General features: G+C 46.3%; 1 protein-coding gene across 8 annotated transcripts in view; it reads right to left on the reverse strand.

The window, feature by feature from the left end:
- CDC14A (cell division cycle 14A) overlaps positions 1-15529 on the reverse strand; it is a 178622-nt gene extending 163093 nt beyond the window's left edge. For 3 of the 8 annotated variants that reach the window (XM_072754506.1, XM_072754504.1, XM_072754501.1), the window contains exons 1-2: positions 15168-15346; positions 14396-14486 (exon numbers count right to left, since the gene is read on the reverse strand). In XM_072754506.1, coding sequence (XP_072610607.1) covers positions 14396-14486; positions 15168-15216 — 140 coding nt within the window. In that variant the 5' untranslated portion in view covers positions 15217-15346. Of the gene's footprint in view, positions 1-14395; positions 14487-15167 lie in introns of all 8 variants that reach the window. The other 5 variants (XM_072754503.1, XM_072754502.1, XM_072754505.1 and 2 more) reach the window with 4 other exon arrangements.
- Between the last annotated feature and the right edge of the window lie 2131 nt (positions 15530-17660).

Raw genomic sequence — 17660 nt, forward strand, 5'->3', positions numbered from 1 at the left:
TGCGTATACATACACCTTTATACTTAATAGAGTCTAAAAAGTCTAGGACTCTAGTTATCTAGAAAAGTCTAGGACTCTAGTTATCTAGTTATCTAGAAAAGTCTAGGACTTTTTATCTAGTTATCTAGAAAAGTCTAGGACTTTTTATCTAGTTATCTAGAAAAGTCTAGGACTCTAGTTATCTAGTTATGGACAAACCCATTCAATAGTTCCCATGTTTTCCAAGGGCAACTGGTCCTGTTTGATGCATTCTGCTCTCTCAACGTTTCAAGTCTGGGTATGAAGGCATTTCCCTCAGAACATCTCCTCCAGGAAGGGAAAGAACCTCACACCATTCTCCCTGAATTCACTATGCTTTCTGCATAGCTGGAGAACAAACTCAGAGACCAAAAAGTAGCTTCATAAGGCAGGAAGCTTGATCTCATTACCATCTACTTACCTGCATGAAGTCTGACATTGGTTGAGATCACAAAGGAAGGAGAGAACCCCAATATCAACTTTGACTCCTGGTCTTTGGGACATTATTCTAGGTTTTTAGGGAAGTCCAAGTACACAATACCAGAAGTATGAGGAAGCTCTCTCCACTTAGTATGTTTTTCACCTGAGGCAAATAGCAAGGTTCTGCTGCTGCTGTAAAATGGGTTAGTGTTGCCACTTTACCTTAAAGCAAAACAACAGACTAGATGATATCAAGGAACCTTTCAGCATCACAGTCTGACATTCTATGACTTCTCTCTTTGGAGCAAGTCAATTAATAAAAACCCCCTTTGAGACTCACAGTAATGAAAACAATAGGAGATTTCTTCAGGAATGCACTGGTAAGATTAAAATTCACTCCCACAGAAACATTTTCAAGCAGTATAAGTTAACCCCTTTATTCAATGGCAGATATTGAAAACAAGAGGACTATGCAGACAGTAGACTCATGGCTTTGGTAGAAAACAGAATGATGACTGATGCCCTGTACATAAAAGACTAACCCTCCTCACATTTCCTTGGAAAGGAAAATAATGACTCTAAAACCCAGTGATGATCATATTACCTCTCTAAGCTCCTGGAATTAAAAGCAAAACCCTCATACTTGCCTGTGAGGCCAGCTCCTACCCATATCTCTTTGGGGCTTCATTTTCCTGTTTTGTTTTGTTTTAAGATTTTATTTATTCATGACAGAGAGAGAGAGAGAGAGAGAGAGAGAAAGAGAGAGGCAGAGACACAGGCAGAGGGAGAAGCAGGCTCCATGCACCGGGAGCCCGATGTGGGACTCGATCCCGGGTCTCCAGGATCAGGCCCTGGGCTGAAGGCGGCACTAAACCACTGAGCCACCCGGACTGCCCCATTTCCCTGTTTTTAATACTAGGAAGCTCCGGCCAAGCTATTCCTTTTAGTTCCTGCCTCAGTTCCTTAGTACATCACCCTCCCAGGCCTAGTTAACTCCTATCTACCCTTTAGATCTCAGCTGTAGTCACACTTCCTCAGGTACTTCTTCCTGGATCCCTCTCCAACGCTGGCCTCTGCCTTCACCCCACTTCACACATAACCCCCACACTCCCACCCCCACCCCCACAGGCCAGGCTCCATTATTATGTGTTTTTAGATCTTTCCTTCTGAGTACTTACAAATAATCCTATGTTTGAATATTTGATTAATAACTTCCCTACCGCCCACCAGACTATATAAGTTCCATGAACATAGGGTTGGGTTCAAATGTGCTCACTGTAATAGCCCTAGTACCTGGCACAGAGAAGACTGCGTAATGAGTGGAAGATTAAGATATGGTTGGTTCATCTGGAAAAATATTGCCTGTTTCCATTTAATCCTTCTAAACTATATACCAGATTAATGTGGGGAGAAATACCAGATATCACATTTTATTAGCTTTGGGCACATAATTAGACAAAATTCACAAAATGACCTAAGAAGTAAAGGCAGTAAAGGGGATAGAAAATAGCAGGATTAACCCATCTCTGTATTGCAAGGAAAGGTCTAGAGGGCAGCCTCATCAGCCACCCTTTAGCCTGACCGGTTTGCTCCCAGAAGTAACCCCTACTCTAAAAAGACTCATCCAGACTATACATCACCCTAAATCTTTTTGTCCTAGGAGCCCCTTCAGTTCTGAGAGTTTTGCCACATTAAAATCATCCCAAGGAATCCCTGGGTGGCGCAGTGGTTTAGCGTCTGCCTTTGGCCCAGGGCGCGATCCTGGAGACCCGGGATCGAATCCCACATCAGGCTCCCGGTGCATGGAGCCTGCTTCTCCCTCTGCCTGTGTCTCTGCCTCTCTCTCTCTCTCTCTCTCTCTGTGACTATCATAAATAAATAAAAATTTTTAAAAAAAATCATCCTAAGCCTTTACTTTTGGGTTTTGTAGAGCTGCAGGCAATCTGCTGCAGGGCTTATAAAACAAAGCACAATGTCTGACCCTAGTGAGGGTCAATCAGAACAGGGGGTGCCTGGGTGGCTCAGTCTGTTAAGCTTCTGCCTTCAGCTCAAGTCCTGATCTCAGGGTCCTGGGATCAAGCCTCACATCAAGCCCCACATCGAGCCCCACATCCAGTTCCCTGCTCAGCAGGGAGTCTGCTTCTCCCTCTTCCTGCCACTCTCCCTGCTTGTACTCTCTGGCTCTCTCTGTCAAATAAATAAAATCTTGAAAAGAAAGAAAAGAAAGAAAAGAAAGAGAAAGAAAGAAAGAAAGAAAGAAAGAAAGAAAGAAAGAAAGAAAGAAAGAAAGAAAGAAAGAAAAAGAAAGAGAAAGAAAGAAAAGAAAAGAAAAAAAAGAAAAGAAAAGGTACTATTTTACAAGCCCACCACTCACAGCTTCCTAAAAGAGACCTTTTTATCTCACATTTAGAAAAAAAAATGTTTTTTTAACATTTCAGATTAATTCAGCTGCAGAGAATCAATAATTGATACTAGGACTAATGTAAATGCTGTATTAATACTGCACCCTCTTAAAAGAAAAATATGTATAAAATAAGAAATTAGTTATTTGGGGTGCCTGGGTGGCACTCAATTAAACAATTGAGCTTGGGGATCCCTGGGTGGCGCAGCGGTTTGGCGCCTGCCTTTGGCCCAGGGCGCGATCCTGGAGACCGGGATCGAATCCCACGTCAGGCTCCCGGTGCATGGGGCCTGCTTCTCCCTCTGCCTATGTCTCTGCCTCTCTCTCTCTCTCTCTGTGACTATCATAAATAAAAAAATAATAATAATAAAAAATAAATAAAAATAAAAATAAAAATAAATGGAGTCCCGGGATCGAATCCCACGTCGGGCTCCCGGTGCATGGAGCCTGCTTCTCCCTCTGCCTGTGTCTCTGCCTCTCTCTCTCTATGTCTATCATGAATAAATAAATAAAATCTTTTTAAAAAAATAAATAAATAAATAAACAATTGAGCTCAATTAAACATCTGATTCTTGATTTTGGCTCAGGTCATGATCTCAGGATTGTGAGACCAAGCCCCATGCATAGAGCCTGCTTAAGATGCTCTCACTCCCTCTCCCTCTGCCCCTAACCCTCTCTCTCCCTCTGAAAGAAGTAAGAGAATGAAAGAAAAGAAGGAAGTATGAAGGAAGAAAAAAGAAAGAAAGAGCAGTTATTCAAGGATCCCCAATTCAGAAATCTCAATCTCAATCTCAATCTGGAATAAAAATAAGAATTACAAGTAAACCAAAAAACAAAGTCGTAAGTTTCTTCTAAGGCCTGCTACAAACCCATGCCCTTTAGCTATGTTTGTGAGAGAGTCCCACTCTCACACAGAGTCTATTTAGTCTTATTTTGTACCAAAGGCTAATAAAGTATGATGTCTGGTTTCTAAACCCATAGTATAAAAAATAATAAGAATAAAATAAATAAATAAATAAATAAATAAATAAATAAATAAATAAAATTAAAATAATAAACCCATAGCATGTTAGACCTATCAGACAGACTATAGGGAGGAGGCAGCTATTAGGGGCTGCTATACCGAAAGAAATGTAAAAAACTAACCCAACAGCAAGCAGCACCTAAAACATACTCAACTCCTAGTAGATAGCCACTGACAAAAACTGACTAAATCACCACCACTAAAAGTTGACAAGATGTTTAACTAACAGGAACCATCTGCTACATAAGCAGAGAGCCCCTCATTCCTTAGGAGCAGCTAAAACCATCCCTGAATTACAGTGAAACTGTACAACCAATGAACTTATAATAATAGAGTCTGAGTATTACAGAAAAAAAAAAAAAAAGCAAATCGTAAGCAGTAAACTCTTCAAGGAGGCAGAAATGTAGATTCCTCCTAGAAAGGTTCCACAAATTCTAAAACTGCTTTCATATTTCAAGATGTGACGTCCCAACTCTTTGTAAGAGCTGTCTCACTGGAATGCCACATTCCCAGTCACAACCAGATAAATGTATTACAAGAGTGTATCCATCAAGAACAAATGTAAAATAAACCATCTTTTCTGGTTCTCTAAAAGAAAATTCAATTTTATAGCAAAAGAACAAGTCCAAACTAGAAAATTCTTCAGTTCATCAATAGGATGTGAACACCTTTAAGACCAAAATGTTAAATGTATAAATTAATAAGTGAAACATTTTATTCAGGGGGGACTGGGTGGCTCAGTTGGTTAAGCATCTGCCTTCAGCTCAGGTCACGATCTCAGGGTCCTGGGATGGAGGCCTACATCCCTCCTGAGCAGGGAGCCTGCTTCTTCCTCTCCCTCTCCTTCTGCCCCTGCCCACTGCTCATTCTCTCTCTCTCTCTCTCTCTCTCTCAAATAACTATAATCTTTAAGAAAAATTTATTCAAAAACCTATAGTTCACACAACTATTTCCTATTAAGGAATTCACTGTTGATTATAAATAAACTATAATCATTTACTCAATGTTTCCAAGTTGTGAGGACTGGGAATAATACATACTTTCTATAAATAAGGTGATTTTTTTGATGGTTCTCATTCAACATCTGATTCTTTGGTAGTCCTGAAAGTATTTAGATGCTTAACAAAACCAAAGGATTTTTTTAGGTAAGTTAAAACTAAAGCTCAAAAAAAAAGGTTTGTTTTTTTTTAATTTTTTTTTTTAATTTTTATTTATTTATGATAGTCACAGAGAGAGAGAGGCAGAGACACAGGCGGAGGGAGAAGCAGGCTCCATGCACCGGGAGCCTGATGTGGGACTCGATCCCGGGTCTCCAGGATCGCGCCCTGGGCCAAAGGCAAGCACCAAACCGCTGCGCCACCCAGGGATCCCAAAAAAAAAGGTTTTTAAAGAAACAATGAATTCGACACTTAAGCTTAGAAAGTCCAGTTCAAATCAGGGAGTCAGAAAGGAACTTAAGATCAACACCCCAGCCACCTTCAAAGATTTAAACAAGTAAATATCTGAAAATCCTGGGCAGGGGCAGCCCCAGTGGCTCAGCAGTTTAGCGCCACCTTTGGTCCAGGGCAGATCCTGGAGATGGGGGGACCGAGTCCCACGTTGGGCTCCCTGCATGTAGTCTGCTTCTCCCTCTGCCTGAGTGTGTCTCTGCCTCTCTCTCTCTCTCTCTATCTCTCTCATGAATAAATAAATAAAATCTTTAAAAAATAGAAAAAATAAAAAAAGAATAAAAATCCTGGGGAGGCACTGTTTGCTCCTCAAAGATCACAAAAGACAAAGACTCCTCTTTTACTTTCATTATAAACCCCCCTTTTTACTTCCTTTCCCCATCCCCAAAATAAAACCAGGCAACAGAAAGGCAAGCCCTCCTGATTTGCACACATTGCCCACTTTACATTGTCACTTTGTCCCAGTCACCCAGGCCGAAAGCCTTGAATTTACCTTCAATTCCTCCCCGCCCCCCAATCTGATCAATCCCAAATACAATCAATCCATCCCTTCTAGCTTCTCTGCCCCACCCCCACCCCATCTAGCCTTTCTGTTCCCACTATTACAACCCTAGTCCAGTCCTGCACAGCCCAGATCCCCACCTCCCAGCCTAACCCAGAGCTCTGACCAGCTCTGCCCTTCTAAACCAGCTCAACCCGGGTCGAAACAACTTGCCACAATCCAGTGCCCAACTGTATATCTACACTCCCCTGGGACCTCTCTGCATTCAAATATTTTGCCTCACCTAACAGAATCCTGCCAAACCCAAACACTGAAATCTCTATTTTCTTTCCTTCCTCTTTCATTCACTCACTCAATTCATTCATTCAGCTAAAATTTCTTGAGCACCGGCTCTACGTCAGGTAGCACGCTGGGTTAGAGGGATACAATGGCAAGCAAAAACAGGTAGTACTTGTCCTCACGGAGATGATAAAATACACTTTGCTCTTCCACCACCTTTCAAAAGTTAGTTCAAACATCACTCTATGAAGTCTTTATCACCTTGGGCAGGAATAACCTCTGTGTTTCTTGGATTCCTAACACATACCTTTGCAACTTTTGTCATATATTGCTCTTCACTGTTTTGTATCCACTGCCATCTTTATGTATCTGTGCACACCCCACCCCTACCCCCCCCCCCCCCCGGCAAGGCTTTAGCACAGAGCTGCACACCAAAATCTATCCCACCTAAATGGTAGTTTCTTCTCCAGCAATTTTCAACCACTTCTAAGGTTTAAGTTTTGCTTTTTTCACTTCCTATGAACATGTGTCAAGGGTCTTTTTTTTTTTTTTTTTTAAGTACAAAGGTGTATTAAGCTGTGGGTAAGCAAAAGTCATTTGCTTTGGCCTTTGGAATGTGTTTATGAACTTACAAATGAGAACATCTGATGTCTTAGGAATCTACTTCAAACAAAATAACAAAGCCGCCCCATGGTGACTTGGCACAGAAAGACTTGGACAGCAGACAGCTCCCCACTGGACACTCCTACAACCCATTTGGATCCGTCTGTCAGGCTGCCTGATTAAGACCAGCGCGGTTAGTTTTAACTGAGTCCTTAGCACCTTGGTTAAATTTTGTTTTTGTGAGGCTCATCTCAAGCAAACTGAAAGAACTGAATAATAATTTGTCCTTATGATGGTTAGAGACAGACTACCCACTAGGAATGCCTAAATAGGTCAAAATAGTTTTGTTTTGTTTTTTTAGATTTTATTTATTTATTCATGAGAGAAGACAGAGAGAGAGAGGCAGAGACACAGGCAGAAGGAGAAGCAGGCTCCATGCAGGGAGCCCGAAGTGGGACTCGATCCCGGGACTCCAGTATCACACCCTGGGCCAAAGGCAGGTGCTAAACTGCTGAGCCACCCAGCCGTCCCCAAAATAGTATTTTTTTAATGATTTATTTATTTATTCTAGAGAGAGAGAAAGCAATGAGGAGGAGCACGGGAAAAAGACGACTCAAGCAGACTCCACATTGAGTATGGATCCCAATATAGGGCTCGATCCTACAACCCTGAGATCACAACCTGAGCTGAAACCAAAAGTCAGCCATCCAACTAACTATGCCACCGAGGTGCCTCAAAACAGCAAGGATTTAAATAAATCAATACCTAGAAAGTAAAGTTTGACTCTAGTAGGTCACTGAATTTAGAATTGGCTGGTTAGTATATACACAGAAATCTGTATTTCCTCATCATATATAATATGCGGTATGGTTAGTTACATATACATACATATTTACACCTAAAACTCATGTATTCAAAACAGAGGATAAAAAAAAAAGTGGCCCTGAATAATGCTGGGTTATTTTTGCAAGGTTAGGATGGAAGAAAGAAAGGGAGAAGTGTAAACATATCATCTTTTAAAGCTAAAAAGGTTTCTGAGTTTTTAGAAGAATTCTATGCAGAAACTATCATATCTTAAGTTATACCAGTTAAGAAGCAAGAACATTTCCCTAGACAGCCTGCAAAAGTTTTCCCAAGCTGGGCTTCTTTTGTTTTCAACCATCCTATTAATATATAATGAGAATTAATTCAATATTTTTTCTTTTTCTTTCTTTTCTCAGTAGTCCACTGAAAAGATTAAAAAAAAATTACACCCACAAAGTGGAAAAAAACATTTTCATTCCCATATAGGGCCTAGATAGAAAGTTGGTGCACACACCATCAGAGGCACATTTCTTACCAAAGCCATCACCATCCAACTTAGAAGAGCCAAGCATGCCAGGGAGGGATGAAGCTGTTGTGCACCCTCCCCGCCAGCCTCCAGCTCAAGACAATGGGAACTTGCTGGAAGCATAAAAGCATGAACTCTAGGACCAATACCCATGACTTGAATCCCAGCTCCACAACTTAACTCCTAGCTCAATGACCTTGGGTTCTGCTTACCCTCTGAGCCTTAGCTTCCTCATCTATAAAGTGGTAATGATAATGGCACCTAACTCCTAAGGTTGTTCTGAAGACTTGAGCTAATGTGTGCAAAGCTATACATGTACACTGTTTTTATGATTTGACTTTTATTCCCATGGGGAAGTTTATCTCCAAATTCAACTATATCTCCTCTTATGTCATTATCATTGTAATTTATGGGAGCTGGAATACCAAATGATGGCCCTAAGACTCTCTAAGATCATATATTTGTCTATGTGTCCATGTCCATAAATGGCATTAGGCTTTCCATTAAATAAACCTACTTGCCAGATATTAAAAATTTTTGAGAGAGAGAGAGAGAGAGAGCAAGCTGGAGGGGCAGAGGAAGAGGAGAGAAACTTAAACTGAGTCCCTGCTGAGCCCGGAGCCTGATTCGGGGCTCCATCTCATGACCCTGAGATCACAACATGAGCTGAAACCAAGAGTCAGTCACCCAACAGACTGTACCACTCAGGCGGCCCTACCAAATATGAACTTGAAAACAAAAAATTGAATAAAAAGACTTTCTTCTCACTCAAATACTCCATTCCCACAAATATTTCCAGGCAAGGGAAGTTTTTTTCTGTATTTCTCTCAAAGATGTCCTAGGTTCACATTCTGACTCACATCTATTCTATAGATTATAAAGGAAATCATTCTTTTATATACTATTTTCCAAGAATTTCTGTTTGTATTGATGTCAGGGTGCTTTAATAAAGTTTAAGTGAAAATTGAACATTTGTTTAAATTATTTAAATCTTCAATTTAGCTAATTAGTCCTCATTAAGGCTGCTCCTTCTTTTATGCTAAAACATTTGGTGAAATGCTTTGAGTCACTTCACAAACTGCTTAATATTCAGTCCCCAGAGTATGTCCCTGAAAAGTTCTCTCCTGCATTCTCAATACCTTCCCTTTGCAAACATAAGGAGAGGAGCGATGAATATGGACAAGGCTGAAAATGAAGACCCTCTACACTCTTCACAGCAAACTGCCTCTCCATGCATTAATGTCCAACCCTATTCCCATCATCATAGTCAGGAGGAGCACACAAAGGTTATAACAATTAACATATTTCATTTTGCTAACTTTTGAGCCAAAAAACTTGAGCCAAGTTATAAAAAAAAGTAAGCCTCTATTTGAATTACAGGGCCCAATTCCAAAACCAAAGAATTAGCCTTTCTGGAGAGTTGCGCGTAATTTGTAGCTTAATCAAATACAGATAAATCTTTGAAAGGCTCTCTTTCTATGGGGCTGTTTTTGTCCTACCAATGTATTAGCCTATACTCTGATTTTAATTCTGGTCTGTGAAATCATAACCCAAAAACAAATGTATGGCTTTCTTATCAACCACATTTTACTAAAACTGTTCAGCCCTTTATATTAATGTGACAAATTCTGTTTGAAAATCAAACAGAAAATTCAGACTTTCATTTCTAATAAATAGCCTCACCTCATGGGGCCACGTTGCTAAGTTTTCTCCACCGGCTTCTCAGAAGGCTGCCATTTCAATCATGGTACACGCTATCATCCTCTTAGAACTAACTAAACATCTGCACAAAACAGCTGCGTCCAGAGTACCCACAGCCTAATATTTAAAGAGTCTACTTCCTGATTCAAAAATAATAGTTGCATTTCCAAGGTGATAATTTAGCCAGACAGGCAGCATTTCATTTATATGTTTAGCGAGTAAGTACACAGTCACAAGGCTGTACAAGGCCTGTGTGATAATATATGTAAACATACTCCTTTCCTTAGAGATGTGTACATTATGATTTGACAGTCAAGATTTTTCTCGCCACAAGACACCCTTCAAAGGTTGAACACAGGGGCTTCCAGGGGCTCTGCGGAACCTCTCATCCTACACTGCCCAAAGAAGTAGGGCTGACAAGATGGATTCCTCCCCCTTTCTTCTCTCTCTCTACCCATTTGTCCACCTCTCTACCTGTTTCCTCCTCCTCCTCTTGTTCCTCTCTTCCTAGCCCTGCCTGTGAAATACAGACCTTCATAGCTTCTCTTTCTTCCCCAAAATCACATCATTCTCACAGCTTTCTCAACCCTTTGTTGAAAACCCTCCAAATTTAAGAACTTCAAGTCTAAGTGGTGTCCCTTAAATTCCCTAAACTCAACCTGACCAAAATGGAATGGCTGATGTCTCCACTAATGCCACTTCTTCTGCCCAACCTACTTCTTGTTCAATTAAAGGGCCCAGCAGGCTCACTGGGACCCAGGCAGCCTGTCTTAAGGACTTCTTTGTGTCCTCTTTTTCCTCATCACCCCCCAACCCACCCACCTGATCTGCTGCCAATCACATGGATCCATATCTCTTCTTTCCACCACCATTGCCACCAAGCCTAATCTAGGTACCTATTTCTTCCCCTTGAATATTCCAGAATTTTTCTAATTTCCTCATCACCCCCCAACCCACCCACCTGATCTGCTGCCAATCACATGGATCCATATCTCTTCTTTCCACCACCATTGCCACCAAGCCTAATCTAGGTACCTATTTCTTCCCCTTGAATATTCCAGAATTTTTCTAAGTGGGCTGCTATTTCCACCATAACCCATCTTTTTTTTTTTTTTTTTTTTTTTTTTTTATGATAGTCATACAGAGAGAGAGAGACAGGCAGAGACACAGGCAGAGGGAGAAGCAGGCTCCATGCACCGGGAGCCCGACGTGGGATTCGATCCCGGGTCTCCAGGATCGCGCCCTGGGCCAAAGGCAGGCGCCAAACCGCTGCGCCACCCAGGGATCCCTCGTATTAACTTTTTAAGCGAAGGTGTACTACTCCAGAACTAGCGGGCCCGGTTTCAAATTCCAGCTCTGCTATGTCTTCATTGTGTGACCTTGGGCAAGTTACCTAACCTCTCTGTACCCTAACTCTCATCATCTCTGTACACTAAGGATGGTAAGAGTACTGGCCTCATAGAATTGTTGCAAAAAATAAAATTAATTAATGATTAATAGTAGTGGGGCACCTAGAACAGCACCTAGCTTACATTTAAACACTCAACAAATGTTTTGCATTACTTCCAGTTAGCCCAAATTCAGCCATACCACGGACTGCCCCAAACCCACAGAAGAGGGGATCCCTGGGTGGCTCAGCAGTTGAGCACCTGCCTTTGGCCCAGGGAGCGATCCTGGAGACCCAGGATTGAGTCCCGCATCGGGCTCCCTGCATGGAGCCTGCTTCTCCCTATACCTGTGTCTCTGCCTCTCTTTCTCTTTCTGTGTGTGTCTCTCATGAATAAATAAATAAAATCTTAAAAAAAAAAAAAACCCGCAGAAGAGTCCAACGGCAGACAATGAAACTGCGGATCCCCACCCTAGCATTCAATCTGTATCCCACTGACATTTCAACTTCATATTGCACATCCCTGTGAGACCTGCATACATACCAGGCAAACTGGGGGACGTATTATTATTCCCTGAAGCCACTCTTAAGCCTCCTTCCTCTTCCTTGCTGTTCTTGCTTCTGGGATTTCTCCTATCTCTGCCTAAAAACACTAACCATCCTTCAAACCAACTAAAACTCCTCTATGAAGCCTTTTCTGAACACTTCAACCAAATGTGCTCCCAACTGCCTGGGACTCCTCTTAGCACAGGAGCTCTGTTAACCTGAAGACAGTTCTCCTTCTGTACCTCTCTGTGCCCTGCTGTCATTCTCCCTACAGGTTTGCGGCTTCTTGAAGGTATTATGTGCATTCATCGTCATTGTATTCTCCAGCACCTAGCCATGTGGAATATGCTGGTGTCACAAAAAAGATGGAATGATGGCTAATCAGAAGCACAGCCACTGCTGTGGGATGGTAGCTGGGCAAGTCCAAACCAAAAGAAGCATATGTTCTGCCAGACTGGAGTCCTCTCCATAGTTTCACATGATGTCAAAACTCACAGTAGAAATGGGATGGTCTCTCCAGCAAGTATCTCTTTATAAGACACCAGAAATACAGTAGAGTCAATATAAGAGGAATGTGATTTTTGTCACGTTTGGTCACCCTATCGTAAAACATCAACATTAAAATACACAGAAACTGTTGCTCACATATCAATACTACAATCAGAAAACCATTGAGCAACTGTATTTAGTGGCTAAATGTAATTTCCTGCTAGATCTACCATTTAGCCAACCCTGAAGAAGCAACTTAGACTTCAATGACGGAAGCTTGTTCCGTGACATATTAACAGCCTCTGGCATGTCAGTCACTGCCGAATGGAACATAATGACATGTACACAGTCCCTCCCCTCAGACTCACAAGAGGTCCCCAAGCCCTAACCTCACAAAAAGAAAGCCACAACAATGCCCATTGCCAACAAGAGAGTGAACACTCAATAAACACTGCTAGCAGTGACATCATCCAGGTACGGGGGGGGGGGGGGGGGGGGGGGGGGGGGGGGGCGGGTCAGGGAGCAGGCCTCCCATTCTTCCATTAGGTCTAGGGGCAGAGCTGTAATCTGACACCAGGGATTTAGACCTCAGTGCCACAGCAACTCTGGGCATTCATAAGCAGCAGCAAAGGGTTCTTTCATTCCCACTTTGACTTTAGCCATTCAAGAAGCATCCTGCCTCCAGTACCACTAAGAGAAACGTCCTGAAGACATCAGTTTCAAGAATCCCTATGATGAAGTGACAGTTAAAGATGATTTGCCCTCAAAAGATACACTCTTAAAAATCGAGAATACTCTCACTCTTCAAATGCCTTGGCGGTACCCACAAATCCTTAGGCAGATCGGCCAAAATCCCTTTTAATGGGACAAGTCCTAGGAAGCTTACTAGAGTCACTACGGTTCACTTAACTATGTTCATTTAATTGCATGTTTGGTTAAACAACAAGAAAGTCAAATTAAATGTTTGAGTTAAAATATACTGGACTACTCTGAAACACCAGCTCTTTTAACAAGAACACAATCAAGTCAATTCAGCCTTCTTATTCCTTATTATCTGCCCCTTTTATTGGGTAGATTTATCTCTCTTTAATTAAATTTTTATTGACCTTAAAGTATTAAGATATCTTTTTCCTGTAAACTAATTGCCTTTCACAGAAAGCAGTTCCCTATTCTTGATTTGACACTCTCAAATCCTAACCCCACAGAGGTAAAGTAACCAAAGGCCATCAGCACTCCCATACCACTTCCTCCAAGACAAAGAAAGTAAGTCTCTAAAGCCTGGGGCACCCAAACGGAACAACTCAATTTCTCACACAGGTAAAACCTTACTCATACATATGACTTGGGTACAGCTACCTCCAGCTAAGCATGTCCCACTTTCCAAAAACGAGCTGCAGACACAAAAACATACTGTGAGACAACAGAAGCCTTGTGAACTGTAAAGCTGAAGCACCTGTAACACACACACTTCCCTGTACTCTGTGGGTGCTCCGTAAATACTCACAGGCTGATTCACAGGCCAATTACAGAGTCTAGCAAGGAGTCTCCCTGGTCCTACTCTGGGGAGTGTTGGGTATCTACGGTTGCAGCTGGTGGTGGAGGCAGGAAGAGCTAATAGAGACAAAGGTCTAAAAGGACTGGGATGCTGACAGGTTCACATTATGTTGACTTCCCCCCAACCCTCCCCAGGTATCTAAATCTTCTAAAAAAAAAAGAGTAGCTGAAGGGGAGGGGGGGGTGGTTAACTGGGTGGCAGCCACTGAGGGGAGCACTTGATGGGATGAGCACGGGGTGTTATACTATATGTTGGCAAATCGAACTTCAATAAAAACAAATGGATAAGGGCAGCCTGGGTGGCTCAGCGGCGTAGCGCCGCCTTGGGCCCAGGGCGTGACCCTGGAGACCCGGGATAGAGTCCCACGGCGGGCTCCCGGGATAGAGTCCCACGGCGGGCTCCCGGCATGGACCCTGCATCTCCCTCTGCCTGTGTCTCTGTCTCTCTCTCTCTCTCTCTCTCTCTCTCTCTGTGTGTGTGTGTCTTAAATAAATAATAAATAAATAAATAAATAAATAAATAAATAAATAAATAAATAAATAAATAAAAAAAATCTTAGAGACAAAAAAAAAGGTATTGTTACTTGCACCAATGGGGGGAAGTGAATAAAACTGCCATAAAGGTGCACAGAGTTCCCTCACCAGGAAGCCAACAAACTGAAAGGTCGAGAAAAAAGAAAAATAGAAACTTACTTTTCATAGACCAGCTCCTCATCGATGGAGAAATAGTGGGTATTTACTGTGCTTTTTGGTCTATTCCTTAAAGTAGCAAAATATAACCGATCTGAAAGACAAGTTTAAAAGACGGGAGAAACATATGAGAAGCAGGGAAGCTGAACGGGGAGAGTGGTGAGAACACACGAAGGGTCAAAATAATGACTGCTTCCCCGTTACTTAACGCCCCCCATTAGCACGCGGAATTCCTGCGGAGACCTGGTCGCTCCCAGAGACCAGGGACCCAAGAGCAGGACAGGGAGGCAAGATCGGGACTAGGCGAGGCGCCCGCGGGGCGGGGGCGGGGGGGGGGGGCGCCGGGCTCCCGCCTCTCGGGGCCCAGGCCAGCCGGACCCGCCGGAGCTGGGGGCACCCGGGGAACTGGGGGTGCAAGTCGGGCTCGGAAATCTCCAGACCTCGGCAGCTACAAAAGGGGAAGAGAGAGGGGAGCCTGCAGCTCCGAAGACCTCAAGAAGAGGAAGGGGCGGGGGGGGGGAGACAGGGAGGAGGGCTGGGGGCGAGGGCGCCCCGAAAGGCGAGGCGAGAGCTGGCCCAAGAAGACCGAAGCAGTGAGCGGGAGCTGGACCCCAGCGGCTGCGGGCGGCTGAGCCCCGGACGGCGCCGTCCCACCCCCGGCGGGAGCCCCCTGCCGAGCCGCGGCGGGAGCCGGGCGCGCGGGGCAGCGCGGGAGGGAGGCGGGGGTCCCGGGGCGCGACCGGGGCGGCGGGGCGGGCGGCGCGGCGGGGCTCACCTTTCATGAACTCGCAAGCCCCGATTAGTTCCCCTGAGTCCGCTGCCATCTTAAGCGAGATGCGCGCGGCAGGGCTGGGTCGCGGCCGGCTGCGCTCCCCCGCCCCCGGGGGCTCCCCCGCTGCCCGGGCGCCGGGGGGCTCGCAGTCCCGAGCGCCGAGCCCGCCCGCCCGAGGCGGCGGAGGCGGCCGGGGGCTCAGCGCGCCGGGCGCCCCGGGGACATTCCGCGGGGAGCCCGCGCCCGCTCGGCTCCGGGCGCACACGCCCCGGGCTGTGGCCGCTCCGCCGCGGCCCCGGCTGCTGAGGCTGCTCCGCCGCCGCCGCCGCCGCGCCAGGGGAACGCAGACCGGCTCTTCCCCGCGCTGCCAGCGCGCTCATGGAGGAGGAGACGGCCGGCCCCGAGCGCGCCCGCGGCGACCCGTGCGGCAGCGGGCAGGACCCGGCGCCCGCGGGCCGGCAGCAGCGGCTCGGGCTCCTCCTCCTCCTCCGCCGCCTCCGCGCGGCAGCGACTCTTCCTCCTCCTCCTCCTCCTGCCCCCCCAGGTCCGCCCTCAGACCTTCCTCCCCGCCCTCCCTCGGCCCCCTCCACTTTCACGGCTCCGCGGCCATCCCTTAAAGGGACAGCCCCGCTCGGTCCGCCGCGCGGGCCCCGCGCCCCGGTTACCAGGCGCCGGCGGGTCACCGGGAGCCGGTTGCTAAGGCTTTGTTGCCGTCCACCAATTGCCGTGCAGGAGACGGGGCCCTGGGCCCAGGGGGGCCGGGCGGGGCCTCCGGGCCAGAAACTTATGAATGAGCCGGCGGAGCTGGGAGTGGAGGTGCGCCAGCGCCCCCGCCTCGGCCGCGGCCCGCTCCCCCTGCCTCTCGGGGCCCCGCCCCCGCCTTCTCCCAAACTCTTGCGCGTGCACCCGCGACACCCGCGCACACCCGCGCACACTTGCACACCGCCGACCCCCGGGCCCTGCCTCCTGCAGCAGCTCTTCCAAGCACCCCAACCCCGCCACCGCCGGCACGTCCCCGGCTTTCTAAAAACGAAGAGTAAAGAAAGAAGCGCCACCTCCTAGCCCAAACGAACATGCACCGGTTTCCTCTACACGTACTGGACTTTGGTATAACTTGGGCTTTGTTCTCTTGGGGCGAAAGGTTCCCATCCGGCCCCTCGCGTCCTCTCGGGGGACCGCCACTCTGGGCGCAAAATCATCACAAATGGGCCGCCCGGGGGGGCCCGCGGCTGAGCGCCGCCTTCGGCCCAGGGCGTGATCGCGGAGCCCCGGGATCGAGTCCCGCTTCGGGCTCCCTGCAGGGAGCCTGCTTCCCCCTCTCTCTGCTCCTCTCTCTGGGTCTCTCTGGGTCTCAGGAATAAATAAAATCTTTTTTAAAAAAACCATCACAAATGCCTGACTTTTATTTATCTCGCTGGGCGCAGGAGGGGGGCGGGGGAGCGAGGCCCGGTGGGGAGGGGTGGGGAGGGGAGGGGTGGGGAGGGGAGGGGTGGGGAGGGGAGGGGAGGGGAGGGGAGGCAGGGGCCCGGCGACACCGGGAAATCCCACAGAAGAATCGCCCTGCGTGGCCTGAGCTCCAGCGCCGCAGGCAGCGGCTCGTCTCCAAAGAAAGGGCCCCGTCGCGTTTCGGTGAAGCCCCCCGCTCTGTTGGAACAACTTCCACGCCGGGCGCCCCGCGGCCGTGCCCAGCTGCAGGACAGTCCCTCCGATCTGAAAATGGCGCTACGGCTCCAGCAGCCGAAGAGCATGCGCTGCGAGGGTGTCTCCAGACCCGGGCGGGGATTGGCGCCCGCCCTGGGGACGGCGGGGGCGCCGCGGAGGGCGTGGGGGGCGGGGGAGCCGCCGGGAGAGCTCGGCGCCCGGGGCCGGCGGCGGTCGGCGCGGCCCTGCCAGGGGCTCCCGGCAGCACACAACAAAGGCAAGGGGCTTTGGGAGACCTGAGTGGCCGGGGCTGTTTAGGTCTCCCGTAAGAAAAAAAATATATGTGTATTCTTTTAGATACTCGGGGGAAAAAAAACAGAACATCTCCATTCTAATCAAACATATCCCTGGTAAGAGTAAAAAGTAAAACCTAACATCCAAATCTTTAGGCCATATAAATTCAAAGCTGGAAGAATCCTTAAGGAGCACTTCCTAGACCCTGTGCTCACACAGCACCGTCTATACTCTATCTTCACATGAAACAAAAAAAAAAAAAAAAAAAAAATCTGGAGATATGTAGATATAGATATATAGATAAATATATCCAGAGTTTTTAAAACTGTAAAAGTCTTAAAAAATTAAAAAAATAAAAATTGAACTGTAAAAGTCTTGAAAGATGAATTGTAACGAGTGTCCTGTGTTGAGATGCTTTCCATGTTTAACAGGCCACTGGCCATGGCTATGGAATTCTAAAGGAGGAAACATCTCAGATATGTTGTCCACATTCACACAACTTCTTGGATTTTGCCTGGTATTCCCCCGGTCTTGGTGTCAACCGTCATGTTGGCCAAATCA

The sequence above is a fragment of the Vulpes vulpes genome, chromosome 3 (genome assembly GCF_048418805.1).
Source record: "Vulpes vulpes isolate BD-2025 chromosome 3, VulVul3, whole genome shotgun sequence".
Lineage (NCBI taxonomy): Eukaryota > Metazoa > Chordata > Mammalia > Carnivora > Canidae > Vulpes > Vulpes vulpes.